The following is a 20456-nucleotide window of genomic DNA, read 5'->3' as shown; positions in this document are numbered from 1 at the left end:
GTCTTCTTCAGGCCCTCTGCTTAGGAATCGCATTGCTCAGCCACTTCCCATACACCATATGGGAAACTGAAACAACTTGCCTTCCCAGATCCTTAAGAAGCCCGTGTACTTTTCCCTCCCACCTCTCTCCTTTATTTCAAGGCTCACTCATGGCTGCTCCAGCCCGGGTGTTCTCGCAGGGAAGAAGCCTGTGGTTAACTGTGTGAGCTCATGCTGGGGACACGTTGCAGATGGACAGGGCTGGAGCATGGTGGATCGTCAGTGCATGAGTTTGGGGTTGGTTTCTGTGGTGGGTTGACCCTGGCTGGATGCCAGGTGACTACCAAAGCTCTCCTCACTCTCCTCCTGAGCTAAACAGGGGAGAGAAAACAGAACGTAAGCCTCGTGGGCTGAGATAAGGGCAGGGAGAGATCACTCACCAGTGACTGTCATGGGCAAAACAGACTCTGCTTGGAGAAAATTACTTTGATTTCTTCATTCAACCCATTACCCAGTACAGGGTAATAAGGAATAAAACCAAATCTTGAAACACCTTCCCTCTGTCCCGGTCTTCTGCTCAGGCTTAACTTTACTCCTGGTTTTCTCTACTTCCCCCCCACCAGCAGCACAGGGGAATGGGAATGTGGTCAGTTCACTGCAGGTTGTCTTTCTTGCTCCTCTCTCCTCAGGGGAGGACCCCTCACACTGATCTGCTTCAGCGTGGGGTCCCTCGCACAGGAGACAGCTCTCCATCAACTTCTCCTGCATAAGTCCTTCCCACGGGCTGCAGTTCTTCATGAGCCGCTCCAGAGTGGGTCCCTTCCATGGGGTGCATCCTTCAGGAACAGACTTTTCCACAGTGGGTCCCCTCCACAGGGCCACAGGTCCTGCCAGAAACTGCTCCAGCACCGGCTTCCCACAGGTCACAACCTCCTTTAAGCATTCCCCTGCTCTGGCATGGGGTCCTCCATGGGCTGCAGGTGGAATCTGCTCCACATGGACCTCCATGGGCTTCAGGGGCACAACCTGTCTCACCATGGCCTGCCCACGGGCTGCAGGGGAATCTCTGCTCCAGTGCCTGGAGCAGCTCCTGCCCTCCTCCTTCACTGACCTGGGTGACTGCGGAGTTGTTGGTCTCACACATTCCCACTCCTCTGCTCTGGCTGCAATTGCTGCCATGCAGCAACTTGTCCCCTTCTTAAATAGGTTATCCCAGAGGAGATACCAGCATCACTGATGGGCTCAGCCTTGGTCAGCGGCAGGCCCTTCTTGGATCCAGCTGGCACTGGCTCTATCAGACACAGGGGAAGCTTCCAGCAGCTTCTCACAGAAGCCACCCCAGTAACCCCTGCTACCAAAACCTTGCTATGCAAAACCAACACAGGCTCCTGGTGAGCTTTTATGGCTTTAGCAAAACATGGAAAGTCACAGGGGTTAGGAGAGACCTAAGGTGTTAGTGCTCAAGGGCCTTGGGCGCACAAGATGGCTCATGGACCAAGGGTAGTGCCATCAGCTGCAGCTTCGCTCTCGTGGGAGGCACGTTCTGTCAGCCACAAAAGAAGATGCTTTCCCATCTCAGTCTGTTCAGGAAGCCTGGGTCCCAGCTGGAAGTATCCGTGCACAGCAGTGGTTCTTAAGCTGAGCCACAGAGAACTGGGCTGAGCCCTAGAGAACTGGGCTATTAGAGCAGAGAAGCTTCACACTGTCGGGTGTACCTGTGCAGGCTATGGCAGATGGCTGGGAGACGTGCTGCAAATTAGAGAGGAGAGAAGAACACACACCCCATGTATACTGACAAGGGTTTGGTAGCAGGAGGGCTGCATGAGGTGGCTTCTGTGAGAAGCTGCTAGAAGTTTCCCCTATGCCGCATAGAGCCTATGGGTGCTGTGTGTGATATCTAGCTGATGCTACTGGTCATCAGAGGGCTGTAGAAGCTGCACAGACTTTAAACCTCTGGTGTTTTCTGTAATGACATTTCTTGTTCCCATTCTTTACCATGTATCTTAAACACATTGTCTCAAGAAGTCCAGTTCACCATTTTCAATATCCTAGCAGGGTTCAAGATACTTTATTCTCAATTTAGTCACTTAGTCCATGAAGCAGTGTCATGTCAGCAGGGTGTTTGGCCACATGTCCTGCAGTGAATCTTGTCCCTAAGTCCAAATTGTCACTAGGGATTCATGCATCCAAGGTGGAAGATCCTAAAACCAGCAAAGGCTGTAAGATGTAGAAAAAGTGGTCAGCTCTCAGAGCACTTATGGTTATGTACGTCTGTCAATACCTCTCTGGCAGCTCAGGCAGAATCATGCCTTAGACTTTCCCAGGTCTCCATCCATCTTTTGAGATACATTAATTAGGATGCATAATGTGTAATGCAAATTTTCCAAGCCTCTTACCTGAAGCATCTTCCAGCAGCTTTACTGTTGTTGCACATCCAAATGACTTCACAAAAGGGTCTTCACTAGATAGTACTCGATAGTAGGAGCTCGAGTAGCACTCTGTTAGGCTCCTCCATAAGCACACCAGAAATGCTATCTGAAAACTTCCAGCTGATTGCTGTTTTCTTATGTGAAGGACAGTTTCTTAAATGGCACTTTTTCCTATGTCCGATCCGGTCTCAAAACCAGCTAAGGCTGTTATCTATGTTCCAACAAACCTCCTGAGCTTCCAGGACAGCAGCATGACTGACATGGACCCAGATTACAGCTGCGAATTTGCCAGTTCTCCACAAGGTAAATTTGCAGAAGATTCAGTAGAGAAGTCTGAGAAAGCCAACCTGGTCATTCAAATGAGCCATGAGGTTTGCTCATCACTGAAGAAAATACATTCTTCTGCAGGGTATCTGTAAGAAATCAGCATTCTTGGAGAACACTGCTAACAGCTGGCTGTAGTTTCTTGTTGGGTGAGGATCCTGTTCCACCCTGTTTTCTCTGTTTTAGAGGATTTTCAGATCAAATTCTGACTTAAGGTCTCCCTTCTGTGGCAGGATTCCTACAGGTGTTCCTGGTATTCCCCAGTGCTGCTTTTGCTTTTACTTCCAAAGGCAAAAACCCTACAGATGGGATCTCAGACTGCAGACAAGAAGGAAAACTGCTGCCAGGGAGCTGTGATACAGTGGTGACACCTGTGGTGTCCCAGTTACTGCAGAGCAGAACGTGTCAGTGCTGCATGTGTTCTCATCACTGAAGACATTTATGGGACCAAGTCCTGCATAACTTGGGACACAAGGGCTAAGCCCCAGTCTCTTCCTTCAAGACCTCTGCTTGGGCTGAAAAGGAGCAACAGAGGCAGCACAACAAAATGGAGCTCAAACCCCTGCGTCTTTCCGCTTGGAAGGTGCACCTTATACTGCTTTTCTTAGTCCTCATGGACAGCTTTATTCCCGGGAGAGGAACCGCTGGAGTTCTGCGCACAGCTCCACAGCTTTCCTCCTTCAGGGGCCCCCTGGTGGCAGCAACCCTGACATGTCTACAGGCTTGACTGAAAGACGAGCAGTCGCCGTCTGAGTTTCTCTGTACCCAAAACCGCTCGCACAGAGCGTGCTGCGGGCTGTCTCCAGAGGGGAAGAACCAGGAATGGCGCTGATCACACCACCGTTGTTACGAGAGGACAGACTGACACCAGAACTGAGAGGTCTCTGATGGTCAACCAGCATCATGTTTGTCTCGGCTGGGTGTCCACAGGTTAATTTGCACACACAAAGGTGTCTCTCTGGCTTCCAGCAGAAATGGTCCTTTGCCCAGAGAGCCCAAGGCAGGTCTAGGGGACCTCCACTAGGAAGGTACATGTACCTTCATGCCACTTACAGTCTTCTCAGCTGTAGCTGATTCTGGACCCTTTCCCGGTAGCATTCCCCCTCATATTGGATCCCCCACGTAAAGCCTTGGAGTTTGCTTGACTGCCACCCACTTAGGAAGTTAGGGGCCTGTTTTATTGTCTACAACTCCAGTTGGTTATCAAGAACCTACACTGGATGCCCAACAGCAAAGTCAGGGTTTAGGACACTGCTTGGACAGCCCGCTTCTCAGACAGCCATTTGCAGACACCAGCCAGCCACAGTGTAATTCTATGTGACAGCAATGGCATTTTTCTGTCCTTTCCACTCCTCAGCACAGTTTCTCATCCACTCGGCTGTGCTGGGGCAGCTGCCTGGAGGAACCTGCCAGGGGAGTAACTTGAATTATTCCCTGTTCTGATGACACACTCACCTTTTCTTCTCGTCCTCCTTTTAAACCTAATGTTTCTGTTAGTCTGATGGACCATGAAGGGCCATGTTACCACAAATATTCTGTGCAAGGGTGGTGGTGGAGTGTGATACGTAGCCAAGGGCTGTCATTCCCAATGGCATTGAGACAGGAAGGCAAACTTGGAAGGGAATGTCTTGGGTCATTTTCCTCATGAGAGCAGCTGTAAGGTGCAATTCCATACTTAAGCACTTGGGAAGGTTTCCAGGACATCTCTGGACCCTTCATCAAGCATCCCCCTTCACCTGGAGGAGTTCCCTGTTTTCATATCCACCCCAATCACTCGGTTTGCACTGACTGAAGCAGTCACCACCGAGGTGCTTTTTGGTCCTGGTGTCAACGATGGGTTTGGGGTTTTTGGCTAGGTTTTGGTTGGTTGGTTGAGGTTTGAACTGTAGCCTCCTTTTCATTATTAAGGCTTTTGAACTTTACCTTGGCTCATGGCTAGACCATTTTGTCCATATATCCTCCTCTGCACAAGCTGATCTGGTCTTACAGCTCAGACGGGGGACACACAGAACTCTTGAGGTAACCAGTCCTCCAGAATGACTTTTGGCTTTATCAGCAACACACAGAAAATGATAGTAACAAAAAAATCCCACCCCAAAACTGAACAAAAAAACCCCAAAACACATGAAACAAAGAGAAACCCCTTTATCTCCTTTGAGTCTGGAACAAGTGAGCCCTGTGACCACCTGGGCTAGGGAAAAAACAGCAGGTCCCTGCTAAACTCGGGAAAGTCCGCACGCCCACAGGCCACTGCCACCTCCATTCAGCTGAGCCCAGGAGCCTATTCCTTCCTTTTCCCTGTGGGTTACGTGCCTCAGCCCAAGCTGCCTTGGCTTCCTTGTTCCTACAGAGAGCCCCATATCCTAGGGCTGAGCAAGAGGATGCCATGGACCAGTTTTCATGTCAACAGTCTGCAGGTGGTGAAGTGGCCACCACAAGAGTTCTTCCCATGTCAGAGCCCTGCTGTGAAAAACATGTACCTCATTCCCAGCCGGATTTTGGGTTTGATTTCAAGCCGCTGGTCGTTCTTATGCTCCTCTACTGGAGTAGAGAACTTGTCTCTATGTCACATCTTCTCTTCATGGGAAGAAAATATCAAAGATAGATTATGAATGTAATAACATAAAAATGGCTGTGCTGTGCTATGGCTGATACATGCTCCCTACAAAAAGGCACTGAAACTCAAGGCATTATATAGAAGCTTCCTGTAAACAAGGGTCAAAGACATCCTGACCTATCAGTCATACCTAGGCCATCATATTCATAAACCAGTGAGGAACTGATCCTCCACAAATTTCCTAATCCCTATTTCAACTCACTTATACTCCACAGCATCCTCTAACAACAATTCTTCCACCTTTGTGACGCAGACAATGAATTCCCTTTTGTTTGCAGTGAAATTGCTGCCTGAGCTCACCCCTCTTGCCTTTAGATCAGGTTAAAAGAGATCAAACACCTCAAGTTCTGCACATTCAAAAGCAAGATCTTCAGGCCCTAAGTTTTGTACTATTCTTCTAAATATTTTTCCACATCCTTTTTCAACTCATGGGTACTTTCCAGTAACTTGTGCTGTAAATAGAGGTAACACAACCTGTTTGGCCTTTGAGAACCTATTTTATACAGCATGTTATTATGCATCTCCATCCCTGGAGTCTTGTCTGCCTGTTCTGGAAGTGAGATCCACATACTTTGTTGCTCAACGTATAACCTTATGTTTTAATTGTAAGTGTGATTTTACCGGGGGTCTTAGGAGGGAGTTGCTTCCCATTAACCTCAACAAATGGGAAGTGAGCACCATGCTAGGAGAGACAGTCACACCTGCAGAGCTGTGAAGCCCTCCTAACCACATTTCGGCAGAGTAAGACAGCCACGGACATCAGAAGGCAGTTGAATGTGGCATCCTAGCACTGGAAGCTCACCCAGTCTGGATTTCCAGGATGCTTTCATCTCCTCAGCAAAGGGTCTGGAGTATTTACACAGGACACAATCATTAGATGCTTCATCTTCTACTCTCAAGCAAGCTGTGCAGCTAGAGAGGGCCCTTTGGTCTTCTGTGGCTTTATTAGCAAAACCTAACAGAGTAGCCTGTTACAGTGGGGGCAATGCTGCCCAGCATGGTCTGTTCCCCCCACAGACAATGCGATCTCACCCATGGAAAGTTATAAATGACACCAAACCCCAAAAATCCAGCTTAAACCCATGTTTTCCCCATGCAGCCTTGATTGTACCCCAGTGACTGACTCCAGGCAGAACTCACTAATACTGGAGCTCCACCTTGGGAACCCAGACCTCAGTCCTCATCATGACCCCTGAGGTCTCATAGTCTCAGTCCTTCCTTAGGATTTTTAAAGTCCCTTTACACACAAGTAGAGTTCTATCTCTTTGGTCCCAGCCTCCTTCGAGTCAGCCAATTTTACACCAGCGAAGCCTGTTGTAGGTGCCATAATGACAGCCAGTCCTCCTCCCGTGTGGTGAGACGGGGATGCCTCCAGAGCCAGCAGGGTCTCTTTGCTGTGCTGAAGGCTAGCTGAAAGCTGGGCTTCATTAGCAGGACCGCAGCAAACAGCGGTTAATCCCACCTTCATGGCACATCTGCAATACTGTGGGACACTGACACACTGCAGCAAGTCCAGCAAAGGGTCCTAAGATGGCTGTGGGTGGAGGACAAAGGGGAGCTAACTGCTGCCTGCTACTACCCAAAGTGGAGTTAGAGGGAAGATAGGGCCAGACTCCTCTCACAGGACCACAGAGAAGGGGCACAAGGCAAGGAGCAGAGATTGCAACAATTCAGCTTCCTACGGGACACAGGGAAAAGCCTCTCCTGTGAGGGTACTTCAGCAGTGGAACAGGTTTTCAGAGAGGCTGAAGAGCCTCCACAATTGGAGATGTGCAGGACTGGCCAGGCCCTGAGCAACCCAGTCTCGTTTGGGTCACCCTGCTGGGAGCAGAGGGATGGAGTAGAGACCCCAGAAGTCCCTTCCCATGGCACTGTGACTAACAAGTGGGTTTATTTGACTCTGCATTTTTCCTTCATGGGGCAGTAGAAGAAGCTACCTTACAAAATGATGCAGGCTGCCACCTGCCATGAGGTGCCATACAGGGAGGGAATGGAAAGAACCAGCTCAGCTGCCACCACACTCTGAATTGCAGCTTGTTGCACAGTCATGTTAATGCAGCATAAATGCGTAGCATTGCAGAAAGGGGCAATCCCATCTTCCCTTTCGTCTCTCCTGCTGCCTCTCTTTTGTCAACACTGATGAGCGGCAGAGAATTGATCCAGCTGAAAACTAAACTATAGAGAAATAAATTCGTTTCTATTCACAGTGAACCCTTTCAGTTTAAAAATGCACCATCTCCCTCCCTAGTGATTTTTGCTCAAAGCAAAGTGGTTGGGGATCACCAAATCAGAGACTATTCTTTTCAGGAGTATTCTGGAGCATTGCTATCCCCTTCCTTGCTGTGCCATCATCCACAGGAACTTTCCCAGGGTTTGTATTCTTCTGCAAATGACTTCTCATAGCATCATGTGTTCCTTTAGTTACACTCTACTTTTTTATATCTAGCTTTCTCACTAAGAAAGAAGTGTCATATTCTTTATTAACAAGTAATTGCCTGTAGCTTCCAGAGCTCCAGGGTACCACAAGATATGGGCTAATGTTCTCCTGCCACCATGCACCATGAAAACACAACACGTGGACTAGATCTACTTTTCCACAGTTCCTGATGACACATGCAACTAAGCCTAGAGTCAGACCTCTGTGTTTGCAGTTTGATGCTCATCCCCCAGCATCTGAAACAAGTTGAGGTGCCTCTTCTGTGTCAGAAAGACCCATGAAGTTGCCAAGATCAAGACACAGAGAAACACAGAGAGGATTTGAGCCCCTTGAGCAGAAGACACATCCTTCTGCGGCAACGTTTCTTGGGGGGGTGGGGTGATTCTTGCTGTATTGTCATTTGAGAGCAACAGCAGTAATGGGGATCTGAGCCTGGCATATGTGGATCAGCCTCTCTCTTGGCACCCAGGAGACCATCAATATTTCCCCATATCAGCTGCTGGAAGGTCTTACACCAGCAGACACAACCCATATCTGTTCTGGAGCTCTCCCAGGCCAAAACAGTCCTGCAGTGTCCCTGCAAGACTGCCAAGAGACTGGAAACCGAAAGCAGCCACTCTTTAGGAGTTCGTGTGCCATCTGTTGGGGTAACCCGGGCGCACTGGTTTCTCTGGGTGTCCAGCATCCTTCTCCCAGCCTGTCCTGACATCACTCTTACCACCAGCCTTGGTGATGATGCCTCATCCGGAGGTCTTGTTTGCTGGCCCTTTCTAGCAGTGCTTACAGGCTTTGTGCACTGCCGCTGATGTCCAGTGCTGTCATCCAGCTCTGCGGCTGGCACTGGAGCTTCCAGACCTCCAGGGCCCAAAGGACCCTGCAGGGTCAGAGCCTTTCTCTCCAGCTCCCCCTGGGAGAACCACGTTCTGGGAGTCCCACTCTCAGACCACAGTTCAGCTCCTATCAGAGCGCTCCTCAGCCTCTTTCAGCCCATACCTGAGTCAAGGGAATCTCATAGGACCCCTCTGCTATTGCCCCAGTCACTCAGCAGCACACGACACACTGAATCAGTGCCTGACTCCTTCAGCTCAGTGCCAGGTCACTGGAACTGAGAGCTTTCCCTCACAGTTTGCATGCTTCTCCCGTCCCTTGCATGTGTTGGGCTCCTGGGTACCTCTTTGCTCTTGAGAAAACTCACTGCACCCTGGGATGTCTGGGAGGCTATCATATATTTTTCCATTGGATTAAAAGCATGGCATGAATGCTGCAATGAGAAGTCAAAATGTAACCTGGTTTGCTTGCATGGACTTTGGTAGTTGATCCACCTCACCCTCTGTGTTGCAAAACACAGAGGCTGTGACATCAAAGACATCCTGCAGCATCAAAGACCTTTCTTAAGCAGGTATTGGCCAAGGTACCGATATCCATCACCATCTGTGCAGGTAGCTCTGGATATCCGAAGAGCATCCCATCTTTCTCCTCAGAAGGATCTGGAGGCCCTGTGAAAGAGAACACACTTCTATGCAGCTAATGCTGGCCAAATACAAGATGCTTAGCTGCCAAATATGCCCGTCAGTGCTGTAGATTAAATTGTTGGCTCTTTAGGGATTTTAGCTGCAATGCAGCCCCCAGCTTCAGTGAGCATCCCCCAGTGTCATTCCTGACTTTCTAATCCAGGTTTCTCTGGGTTATTCTGCTGTCTGCTGAGGATTGTCATCCAAAGGTCACTCGCCTTTTAACGCTGAAAAGAAACAAACAGGCTGCAGATTTGTCCAAAGACTCCATAAAGCCATGGCTTCCCAAACATGTTTCCATGGGGTTCTGGGAAGCAGGCCACCACTAGCCTCTGCTCAGCTCCACATCACAGACCTGCGGTGACTCAGGCACTTCCCATTCAGCAAATCCTCTAAAAAAGACCTATTCAAAAGAGCCTCCCAGTAGGTGTCAGGCAGCCAGACACGCTTCCTCCTGCCAAGCACTTCTGCAGAGGCACATTGTGTTTGGCCCGGATCTACTGGAAGTTGTGAACTTTCTGTTTTCTAATCCTCTTCCCCTCACCCCTGGTTGGGATTTGTCACCTCGGATAAACGAGTCCCTCTCCTAAGACCACTCTGACCTGTGGTGTACCCTGGCCCTGGGAAGATAGCATGCTGCTTCCAGGCGCTGCAGAGGGACACAAGTCTGGAGCAACTACTTCCTCCTGCGAGAAAGGAAATGCATTTGATGCCCACCCTGGGCTTAAAGCTGTGCAGTTTCATAACCAGAATGGATCTCAGGTTGGCTCCTCGGCAGAAACCATCACGGCCCTTTGTGGGGGAAGGCTGGCTCGCATTCCTCTACCTCAGGGGTGCCTTTCCACACGGTGCCTCTCACACAAAGCCTGCCACGCCGTGAGCATCACTCTTTCTGGTTCCGGGTTCTGCTGCTTGGCCCTTCCGCAGCCACAAGGTGTTAACACGGGAACCACCACATCTGTTCCAGTCACCCAGAGAAGGGCAGCTCTGCTCCTTCCCCTCTTTATCTGAGCTTAGATCTCTTTAAGCTCCCTGAGCTTCCCAGTCAGTGCCAAAAGTGCCGCAGCTCATCCCAGCCTGAGCCCTAGGAACCTTGCTGGCTCCCCAGGCACCTGCCCAGTGCTTTTGCTCACACCATGGCCCCTGCCAGACCCTCCCTTCTGTCCCCCTGCTTTCTGTTTGCAGTCCCTCGCCAAAAGTTATTCGTTATCTCGTATTAGTAAGTAACTGCTTTTTGCTGGTTGTGTTTGCTTTAGCTCTGGGCAAACAGCAATCAGGACCTTTTACATGAGGTCCTTTTGGTGGGTGCTCTACCTCAGGAACTCCCAGACCAGCAGATCTCAAGCTGCATAGGCTCATAACCCAGCCTTCAAGTCATAGCACAAGTTAAAGTCTGCAAATCAATTATAGGGCACCTCAAAATGTCAGCATAAAGCAGAAGATTCTGACTAACTTCAGACTGCTGCAAGGACTAAAGTATGAAAGTGGAATCACTCAGAGAGAAACGTGGTATCACAGAAATCTGGAAACAATGGAAAATTCCTTCAGCAAGATTAACTCAATGATTCTGCAGAATAGTGTTTTCTGTTCCTACTTTTCTTGGTAAGTGTAGTTTGCACGCCCAAGACATGTCAAGACAGACAAGGAAAGCGATGTATGAAGGTTGTGTGCGAGGTGACTGCTGCGGGTAAGTCTGGAACCCAGCTGAAGCTACCAATGCCTAACACAGACAAGGGAGTATTTAGAGAGCTGGGCTGCTTCATCCCTGTCCTGCACTACTCCTGTCATAGCCTGACCCTCCTTCCCCATGGCTCTGCTGCAGTCCCACACATCCCTGTCATTCCCTCTGCCCAGGAGACCCATGCAGGCAGTTCTGAGAAGATGCCCCGGTGCTGCTCTTGCCCCGGTCACTGTTATTTCTGTGGCGGGTCCTGTTCTGGGAGATGACGAAAATGCCATTCGAGGGAGTCAGCATTTCAAATGGGTCGCTCGAACGTCACAGGTGTCTTTGCTAAAGATAGCCTGTGCTGAGTAAAACGGTACCTCCAAGCCCTGCATTTCAGAACACGATCACTCAGCGCAATAACCCCTCAGCTTAAGTGCCCCCCAGTGCCAGGCAGCTCCTGGCACTTCTCTGGGCTCTCCATCTGTCCTTTGTGACCGCCTCCTGGGAAGCAGCAGTAAGATGGGAATAAGTGTCTGTCCTTTGCTGGTTCCTAGAAGAAAGCATTTCCTAGACAGGGATGCGGTGAAGGGCGGTTTTGGGGACTAGAAGGGAATAATGTCAGAGTGCTGAGGCTCAGAGTGAAGAGTGGATCAGAATGGAGGGGGAGAGTAGTGAGTCCAGTGTGTCCCCTGAGTGAAGCTAGGGGAGGGGGAGCTCATGATGCTGGGCGGTGGGGCTGTATGTGCCTTCCCACCATGGTTCCATCTCCCTTCTCTCTCGTCTTCATTCACCCACACTCACACCACTCTCACACTGCTGATTCAGGGGAAAGAGAGGTTGGTGCTTTCTGCTTGGACTGGGCACCACAAACTGTTTTTCACGAAGAGGAGGAAAAAACACCTCCTGTTAACCGTCACAAGTTCTCCCCCATCTTCTCTCTTCCTCTCTCACACAATCCCATGGGCTGTGTAACACAGAGGGGCGCAAAGGACCACTTCAGAGCAGTCCCCTGGGGACACAGAGGCACACAAGGTTGCACCAGGTTCCTGTGCACCAACACAACTCTTCAGGAGGCTGAGGAGCTGAGTGTAATAAAAGAGATGAGAGCTGTCACCACAACAGGGGCTGCTGAAATGAGGCATACCACTTGCTCTTTTATCTTCCACCTTCACCACCAGCCGAGGAAAACTAGAGAGTGAGCAAGGATCCTTCCACAGTGAAGAAGTGCCTGCTCTGAGTCACGTCCCTTCCCTCACCCCCAGCCCACCCTCAGGACATGAGCTGCCAAGGGGCTTGGCTGTCTGACACCCGTCATGAAGGGCTGATTAAGTCCGAAAGAGCCAGAGTCAGTGGGTTGCTGGAAAGTGTGAGCCACAACAGGGGTGGGTTCTCTGAGGGGCCCCCAGGCTGAGGCACATGGATGGAAATGTATTGCCCTATGCAAAGCTTAGCAATCAGCTACAAGGGAGCTGGGCTGAGCACCCTCAGCGCACAAACTCGGGTGGGTTTTCCCCTGTGCTGCTGGATTAGGAGGGTCCCTTCCTCACCCCCCTCGCAGTGCCACAGCCTCCAGCCCCTCTTCTCACTGCCGGCTGCTTCTCCTGCTTCTCCTCTCTGCCTCCTCAGACCATCTTGGCTTTGTCCTATATTGCCGCTGGGCTCAGGATTGATGGGTCTCATGGGCCCTGGTTGGAGGTCACCACAGACTCTTTCCTCATACTGCTTGTGAAACTAGCACACTCGAAGGATTAAACGGAGGGAGAGGGAGGAAAAAAACCCAAACACAACAAAAATAAAAGAACAGCAGGAAAAAGATCAACATGTTCTCAAAAGCCCTGAAACAATCAGAGAAAAGCTGAAAGAGGCGGAAACATCAAACCAAAAAAGGTAAGAGATGAAAGAAAAACATGAAGGGCACTTGCTGGGAAGAGTCTTCTACACTTTTTCCACTGTCTATGTAGAAGCGAAACCTGTAAGAAAAACAACAGCGACCCAAAGAATTTCCACTCAAAGATGCTTAGAGCAGTGTCTCTGGTCCCTCCTCTTTCACACTGGCTTCAGCTCTGCCCTCACGTGCCTCAGACTTTATACTGGTTTCTTGGCCGTGACGCATCTTCTTAGTGATATGGGGAAATCAGCTGCCCACCTGCAATATAAGAGCATCTAGGGGAATGCTTTGATCAGAAAGAGAGAGGCAGCAGAAGAGCAAGCACATCCAGCTGCCCCTCTTTGTTCATCCTCCCACTTCAACATCTTTGCTTGTGCCTCATTTTTGCTGAGCTCTTAAAGCTTCCAACCTGACCAAGCACAGACCTGAGTGGGAAGACACAGCCCCTCACCTCTGCTGGATGCCGCCATGAGGCCTGTGTTCCTGCTGCTGTTCCTCACCTTCACTCTGCTGGTTTTCAATGGTAAGAGGGGCTGAATGTAGCAGGGAGGGCAGAGTAATTCAGTAAGCTGAATCTGGCTGTTACTTGGTCTCTGACAGGTCTGGAAGGGAGGCTGTGCCCTTCTAACCCAATTGAAGATAGTCAGATATTGCTCTCTGCTCCATCAGTCCCACCCTTTGCTGAGCCCTCCATCTCATTGCAGCTGGCCACATCCTACCAGGAGCAGCAGAGGTGGGAAGCAGGAAGCAGAAAGTATGGGCCAGAGCGGGGAGTTCAGCCATGCTGCCTTGCTACCTGAGCCACAGAAAGATGGGGAAGAGCTGGAAGCAACTGCCTGACAAGACATCTGTGCTGTGGAAGCGGCTCGGGGGAAGGTACGCCAGGGCCAGGACAGATCCGTGTCCTTGTGGGGGAACTGGGGAGGGTGTGAGAGATTTTGTGCCCCCGTTTTCCTTCCCCACATTCCTTCCTTCCTGCTCCCCACTCCTTGATCTCACTCGTGCCTCCAGCACGAGCCATTCACTTGTCCCACCCGCAGCACCCACCAGGAGCCACTCGTAGTGCTGGAGGTGGAGGACTCGGGGCTCAGGAAGACGGCGCTGCCCATGCGGCCCCGGGTGTCACTCCAGGACTCTGCCTTACGCAATGGTAACTTCTCCCTGCGCATCAGCCCCGTGCGGAGCGAGGATGCCGGGCTCTACGAGGCGCGGGTGGTGCACAACACCAAGGTGCATTGCTGCCGCGTGGAGCTGGGGGTCATCACAGGTAGGAGGAAATGGAAAACCTGGGGAACATTGGGTTTAGGACTGGGGAGGTTGTAAGGGTGGGATGGGCAGGGGATGCCATGTCTGCCAGAGCAGGCTAGAGAACAGGGAGCCACCTCCTGGAAGCGCACAGCTTCCTGCTGTCTGCTCTTAGCTCTGGAGAAAGGGCTGCTTGAGGGACAAAGCTAGGGCAGAAGGGGCAGTCCTCCTGCGACCTCAGCTTCCCCCTCTGCCACTTCTTTTTTCTTACAGTAACCCTCAGTCCACCCAGCCCTGTGGTGGCAAATGAGCCGCTCTTGTTGCAGTGCAACTCCAGCCACCGTGCGAGCCTCGTGGAGACGTGCTGGTTCCACAATGGGCGCCTGGTCCCCACCTCCAGGACCTTCTGCTCCTCGCACGGGGCTCTCTCCATCCTCCGGCCAGCCATGAGCGATGCGGGCTCCTGGCGCTGTCAGCTCAGATACTCCGATAATGAGATCATTTCTGTCATGTACAACCTGCAAATTCTAGGTGAGCTCAGCCTCTGCGTTCCTACTCCAGCATCCCCAGGTTGCTCAGTCTGATGTGACTGGCCAAACCCAGCGGCCTCAGCTTTCCAACTCCCACCCTGTCCTCACCTCCCTGTGGAGCTCTTTCCAGCTACCACCCCACTTTGTCCTCTCTCTGGCTTAGGTTTTGAAGGCTCAGCCAACCCCGTGGTCTATGCTGCAGCTGGTTCTGCAGCTGATCTACCGTGCACCTTGAGCTACCTTCCCAGTGCCTTTGGGATCAATGTGGTGACAGCCCACTGGAGCCACCTTGCAGGAGGACACTTGCAAGACCGGGACACCTCCCACAATTCGAGCAGCAGAAGCTTCCCCCTTCATCTCCCTGCGGTGGGGCTGGGTGATGCAGGACAGTACCGCTGTGCTGTCTCTGTCGGCAGCAGGATGATCAGCAGGGATGTGACCCTGGCAGTGGTTACAGGTGAGGGGAGACAAATGGAGGTGCATAACTCCTCAGGGGTCCCACGCTGCTTGCAGATAAACCTCCTCGCACGTCAGTGCATGAGCATGGGTTGCTGCTGCTCGTAAGTTCCCATCCCAGGTTGGGAAACAAGCTTTCTGTTCAGGGCATTGCACTGCACTGGACTCTGCTGAAAGCAGGGGTTTTCCAGGGGAACTTGATTCTTCTTCTTAAGACTGAGGAAGACAAAATAAATTAGATGGGGTAAAAAAGAAAGTGTGTAACAGAAGGAGGGATAAGGAAGAGATGTGGACCTGCCTGTAGTCTCTCCTAAGGGTATTGGTTTTTCCTCTCCTGCAGTCACTCCAAGCATCCAAGGACCGATTTCTGAGGGGAGTCATTTGCTGCTCATCTGCAGCCTCACACACCCTCAGGGACATGAACGTTTCCAGTGGAAGCAGCTTGACTCAGCCCCTACTAACAGCAAGCTGGCCAGGGCCACCTCCCGTAACCTGGGGGGCCGCAGATTCCAGATGGGCCCTACCTTGGAAATACCCCATGTGTCACAAAAGGATACAGGCACATGGGAATGCAGTGTGTATGGCCCAGAAGGCAGACTGGGAGCAGTGGAGTATGGGCTGCAGATCACAGGTACTGCTCCCCAAGGATCCATAACAAAATCCTGTCTTCTCACCCTATTAATTCTCCAGTGCCCCTTCCTGTCTCAGCTTCACCCTGTCCAGCTTCACCCTGTGCTGTCCACCCTCCTCCTCTTTGACCGCTTGGATCCCGTCTCGCTGTCGTCTTAGCTCTCACCAGTTCCTCCTGTTGCTGCTTGCAGTACCCTGCAGCCTCTTCCAGTTTGCCTGTCTTTCTGCAGTCCCAGCCTTGCCCCAGTGCAAAATCAACCTGCTCCTCCTTCCTAACTGTGGTTGTTCCTTACAGGTGCCCAGGTCTCCAGCCCTCCCACCATCTTCAGTGGGCAGGTTACGTTTGGGCTCACACTCACCTTCTTCCTCCTGCTTACAGTCTGTGTCATGGCTCTGGCCCTACAAAAAAGGGTAAGTGTCCATCGCCCCATTTCTGTTAGCTTTCCTGTACATCAGCCCTTATTTGACCTTATCCTTATTTGACCTTACCCTGGGTGCCCTAGAGACAGCAGTGAAATGTCTCAGGGATACAGCAGCCAGAGGAAGAATGGGAATCCGGCAGCCTTTGAGGATGTCATGGACATAAAGCAAAAGCTGTATGCTGGGCACCAGTAGTTCTGACTAACCACAGCATTCACCTAGGGTATGTCAGACACCTCAGAGGAAGAGTAAAACCCCCTAGAAGACAATCACAGCCCAGCCTTGAAAAGCCTCTTGTTTATTCTCCCAGAGATCAAGCCATGCTGTAATAGGGCAGGGTTAATTTCCAGGCTTTTGTAGGTGTCCTTTCTTATTCCTTATCTGGATGTTTTGATGTAACAGTCTCCTGTTCTGTATAAATGCCTGCTGGTCCCCTGATGCTGATCTGTACGCTGGTCTGTTGTGGCTGGCTCAGACCTCACACCTGGGCTGTCTCCTTCCAGCAACTTACTGCCTTAATTTGATCGGCTTGTTCCAGTATCTTGTCTCCTGAAGACTCTGCCTTGCCTTTATGATCCCAGAGACCAGACCAGGACTGATCTTCCCCAGCACATCACTGGAAAAAGAAATGTGTTCCCTGGAAGTCATTTACACTTCAGATTCTTCCTTTAGGGTTTCCTTTTGCTGACCAAGGACACTTTTGGGGAGTAGCTGTGATATAGTTGCCCTCTACTTAGCTTCTTGGAAAGGGCTCACAGTGAAAATCCCCTTCCAGTGCAGAAGGGGCCAGGGGCACAGATATCAAGCTGGGAGAGCTTGCCCTGGCAAAAGAACTGGGTGCCCTGAACCTGCCTTGAGCTGAAGATGATGGATGGGACAACACTGATCCAAATCCTAGGCAAATCCCAGTGGCTGGAGTCTGAAGACAGCATCAGAAGAGAAACAAGATTGACATTCTATAGAAACCACTGCGGGTAGCACTAGGATGCGTGACTGGTCCTTCGTCACTGGTTCTTCATCACTGGTCCTTAATCACCACCGCTCGTGGTAAAGGATAATCTGAGACAGAAATCAGCACTTTTGGGGTGGCTCTCGAGACTATGCAAGTCCAGGACAAGGTGATCAGAACCACCCTTTCTGGCCCAAAACCTTGGACAGGAACCCCTTGACTGTGTAACTGTAAAGCCTCAGCTAGCAGGAAATAGCTGGACCTGGGTGTCACTAAACAGCCCTAATCCAGCCAGGATATTTACCACCTCAAAGCATTTGTATATACCCTTATGGCCTTGCTTTGCCAAGTAAGCAAAGCTCCTCTTTCGCAGCACAGATTCTCCAACCACACATGGTCCTCATGCCCTTCTCTGCACAGTCTCCCCTGTGGGCTCATCCTTTGTGAGAGTGTAGATGAGGTGCCTCGAGCACAGATTTTGGCTCTTGTTCTCTCTCTGCTGGCATTCTGTGAGATTACGTTTGCTCTTCTTGCATGGGTTGGACACTGGCTGCCCACTGGCGTCCCTTGATGGGTTGCATTACATTCACCTTGTCATTCAGGTTGCTGCTCCATTCTCCTATGGGTCTTGGGTGACATTTTTATCCTCTTTTTTCCAAAGGAGGCTCCTTAGCTCTATCAGCCACATAATTCATTAGCACTTTCACACTCTCTGTGCCATTAATGATTGGTCCCACACCAATCTTTGAAAACTTGTGCTTATGATTTATCTACAGCCTGACAGAAACCTGCCAGAAAAATCCCAGTCACTTCCTCTTAGCTGAGATCACACCTACCACGCCATGCTTCCAGTAATCCCGTCTTTCTTGCTGTATTGATTGTCTGTGTGTCACCAGATACTTTACTGTTATTGGGGGCCCTGGGATCTACCTCTTTTCCATTATCTAGGAAGTCACTTGTTAAAGCAAGATACGCAAGTGGGTCTGTCTTCCATTTGTTCTTACCTCATTTTGCAGGACCCTTCATACCTGTAATTATTCTCTCTGAAAAAAGTGTTGCAAAATCAGGCATCCCATAGAACCTGGCAATGGCCTGACCACTGCCCACAACATTTTTTGCTCTCTCTTGAGCATGTCCTGTCTTTGTTATTCCTTATCTCTATGACACCACAGAGGATAGTGTTGAACCAGCCTTTCCCAGAAGAAACTGCATGTCTCAGAGAGTGGGACTGGGGCTCTTCTCTGGCTGTAGGAGGGAACAAGAGCCTTGTGGTTGCAAGCAGCAGGACCACATCTTTCATGGCAGCCCAGACTTGTGCCATTCAGTCTCTCTTCCATGCTTGATATTGCCTTTTTCTTCCCTTTCAGGCACGGTCTCCTGCCTTCCCTGCGCTGGATGGGATGGTTGCAATTGCTGTGCCGAGGAAGAAGGAGGTGGAGGAAAACCAGAAAGAGAAGATCCAACAAACTGAGTGCTGATGGGAGCAGGGACCAGTCTGCATGGGAGGATGAAACTCTGTGTGCCACGCTGCAGAAAGATGGGCACTATGCAGACCTCTCAGGAGGGTCTAGGGATGGTGTGAACATAGCAGGAGGCTGTGGGAGATCTGTACCTTCAAAAGGGCTGGAAGCTGCATATGAGGGCAAAACAAGACTCATCTCTGCAGTAGCACCGATGCTTTGGAGCTATTGGGAGTATATGAGCCAGTAGCTATTGCCTACTCCAGTGACACCTCCCTCTCCCACTCTTTGCCCCTCCTTCGTGGCCTCTCTCACAGCCTTTCAGTGGTGGGACACTTGGATGCAGGAGATGGCTGGAACCCAGACCCCCTGCAGTCCAAGGTGTTTTCTGCACACACACCCCCCCGCCCCGCTTTCTTCTCCCTCTCCCCACCCTGCCCTGCTCTAGTGCTCATTCAGTGGCAAAGGGGACCCCACAGAGAACTGCACGTGTTGCACATTTTGAGCGCTTTATTTCATTAGAAACTCATTTTAGAAACTCAAATAAACCTGTCCGACAAAAACACCTGCTGTCCCCTGCACGTGCCTGGGGAGGATCGCGCCTGGTGCCGGAGCCGGGTGTACCAATGCCCTGTGGGAAGCAGCTTCTAAGGACTTTCCTGCCTTCTCTTTCTCTTTCAGCTCTGTGTTACTGAAGTTGCCTGTTCATTTCTGACATTTTCACAGTGGGGAAGGGGAAATTGAATGCCACTAGAGAAGAAGGAATCACAAGTTAAATCTCCTCTTTGCTGTGTTTCAGTCTTGTTTTTTCTCCTGCCTGGCTCTCACTGTTGTTCATTTATTCCTTCAGCCGTCACATTTTCCTGATAGATCTTCAGTTGATGTTATGGATCTCTGTCACTGTCTTCCTGCTAAGGATATACTTAGTAAGCATGAGTCCACCAGGCCCCATCTCTCAAGACCCCCAATGTGTTTAGGTTTCATGTAGGTAGAGAATGTTCTTCAACTCCTCTCCAAACAGCCATGGAGGACTGCAGTGCTACGCTTGACCAGTCACTGCATGCCACCCCAGAGGAAGCCTCACTAGTAAAGAGAGTCACGCAAGTAGTTTCTCCCATATGGGTCCTTAAGCTGTGGCTGCTTAGGGAGGTGGTGGTACAAAAGCTGCTCTCTCAGTGTTTAGGATGGAAGATTCTCTTGACTTGAGTAGAGGGCTTCAGTGCCAAGCCAGCTTTTCATTATTTCAGCAGGCACATGAAGAGGCCTTCTGGCTCTGTGGCTTTTACCTTTCTCCCCCAAGAGCTGGGGGAGACAGGTACTCAGGTCCTTCAGGCACACAGGTAGTGAATGCGCTCAGGGATCCTCATACTGCAAGTAGTGAAGCAGCACCCAGTAAGTCACAAGTAGCCCGCTCTGTGGAGCATGTCTGGACTCTGCAGTGATTTAGCTATCCAGCTATCCACGTCTTTTACTGAAAATGATACCCATTTCTCCACTGAGTCCGGCAGAAATGCAGCAGAGGTGCAAGGTAGACTTGTCTGCTTCAACTGTCCCACGCAGTCACTGAAACAGAGCCAAGATAAGGCAGGACAGTCCAGCATGGCACCAGGCGAATGATAACGCTGCAATTGTTTTCAGGTGGGGGTGGTCTGTGTAGCTCAGTCTCCTCTCTCTGCCAGATGCTTTGGAGGTAGAGAAAAGGCGGGTTAAGGCCACTGGGGCTAAGCAGCAATCCAATACTCAGCAGGACCACACCATATTCTCCCAGTGCCTGTTGACAGTGGTTTTCTCTCTCTTCTCATACACAATGGGATGCTCTCTCTCCTCCTGTAGGTAATAGCGTTAGCATTGCCTGTTACCAGCCTGGATGTTCTCATTGCTCAGCTGTGTGCCTGGTCTGTCTTCAAACTTTCGT

The 20456-nt window shown here is 50.7% G+C and overlaps 1 protein-coding gene across 1 annotated transcript; it reads left to right on the top strand.

Moving 5' to 3' along the window:
• The first annotated feature begins 13051 nt into the window (after positions 1 to 13051).
• LAG3 (lymphocyte activating 3) lies at positions 13052 to 19106 on the top strand. The gene is made up of 8 exons (XM_065676239.1): positions 13052 to 13374; positions 13556 to 13727; positions 13892 to 14118; positions 14370 to 14627; positions 14790 to 15083; positions 15423 to 15713; positions 16008 to 16123; positions 18449 to 19106. The coding sequence occupies exons 1-8, from the start codon at positions 13320 to 13322 to the stop codon at positions 18557 to 18559; spliced, it is 1524 nt and encodes a 507-aa protein (XP_065532311.1). The 5' UTR covers positions 13052 to 13319; the 3' UTR covers positions 18560 to 19106.
• Positions 19107 to 20456: the final 1350 nt, after the last annotated feature.

This window comes from Lathamus discolor, chromosome 4, assembly GCF_037157495.1.
Source record: "Lathamus discolor isolate bLatDis1 chromosome 4, bLatDis1.hap1, whole genome shotgun sequence".
Lineage (NCBI taxonomy): Eukaryota > Metazoa > Chordata > Aves > Psittaciformes > Psittacidae > Lathamus > Lathamus discolor.
The sequence above is the reverse complement of the archived record's forward strand: the minus strand, read 5'-3'. Positions and strand labels throughout refer to the sequence as shown.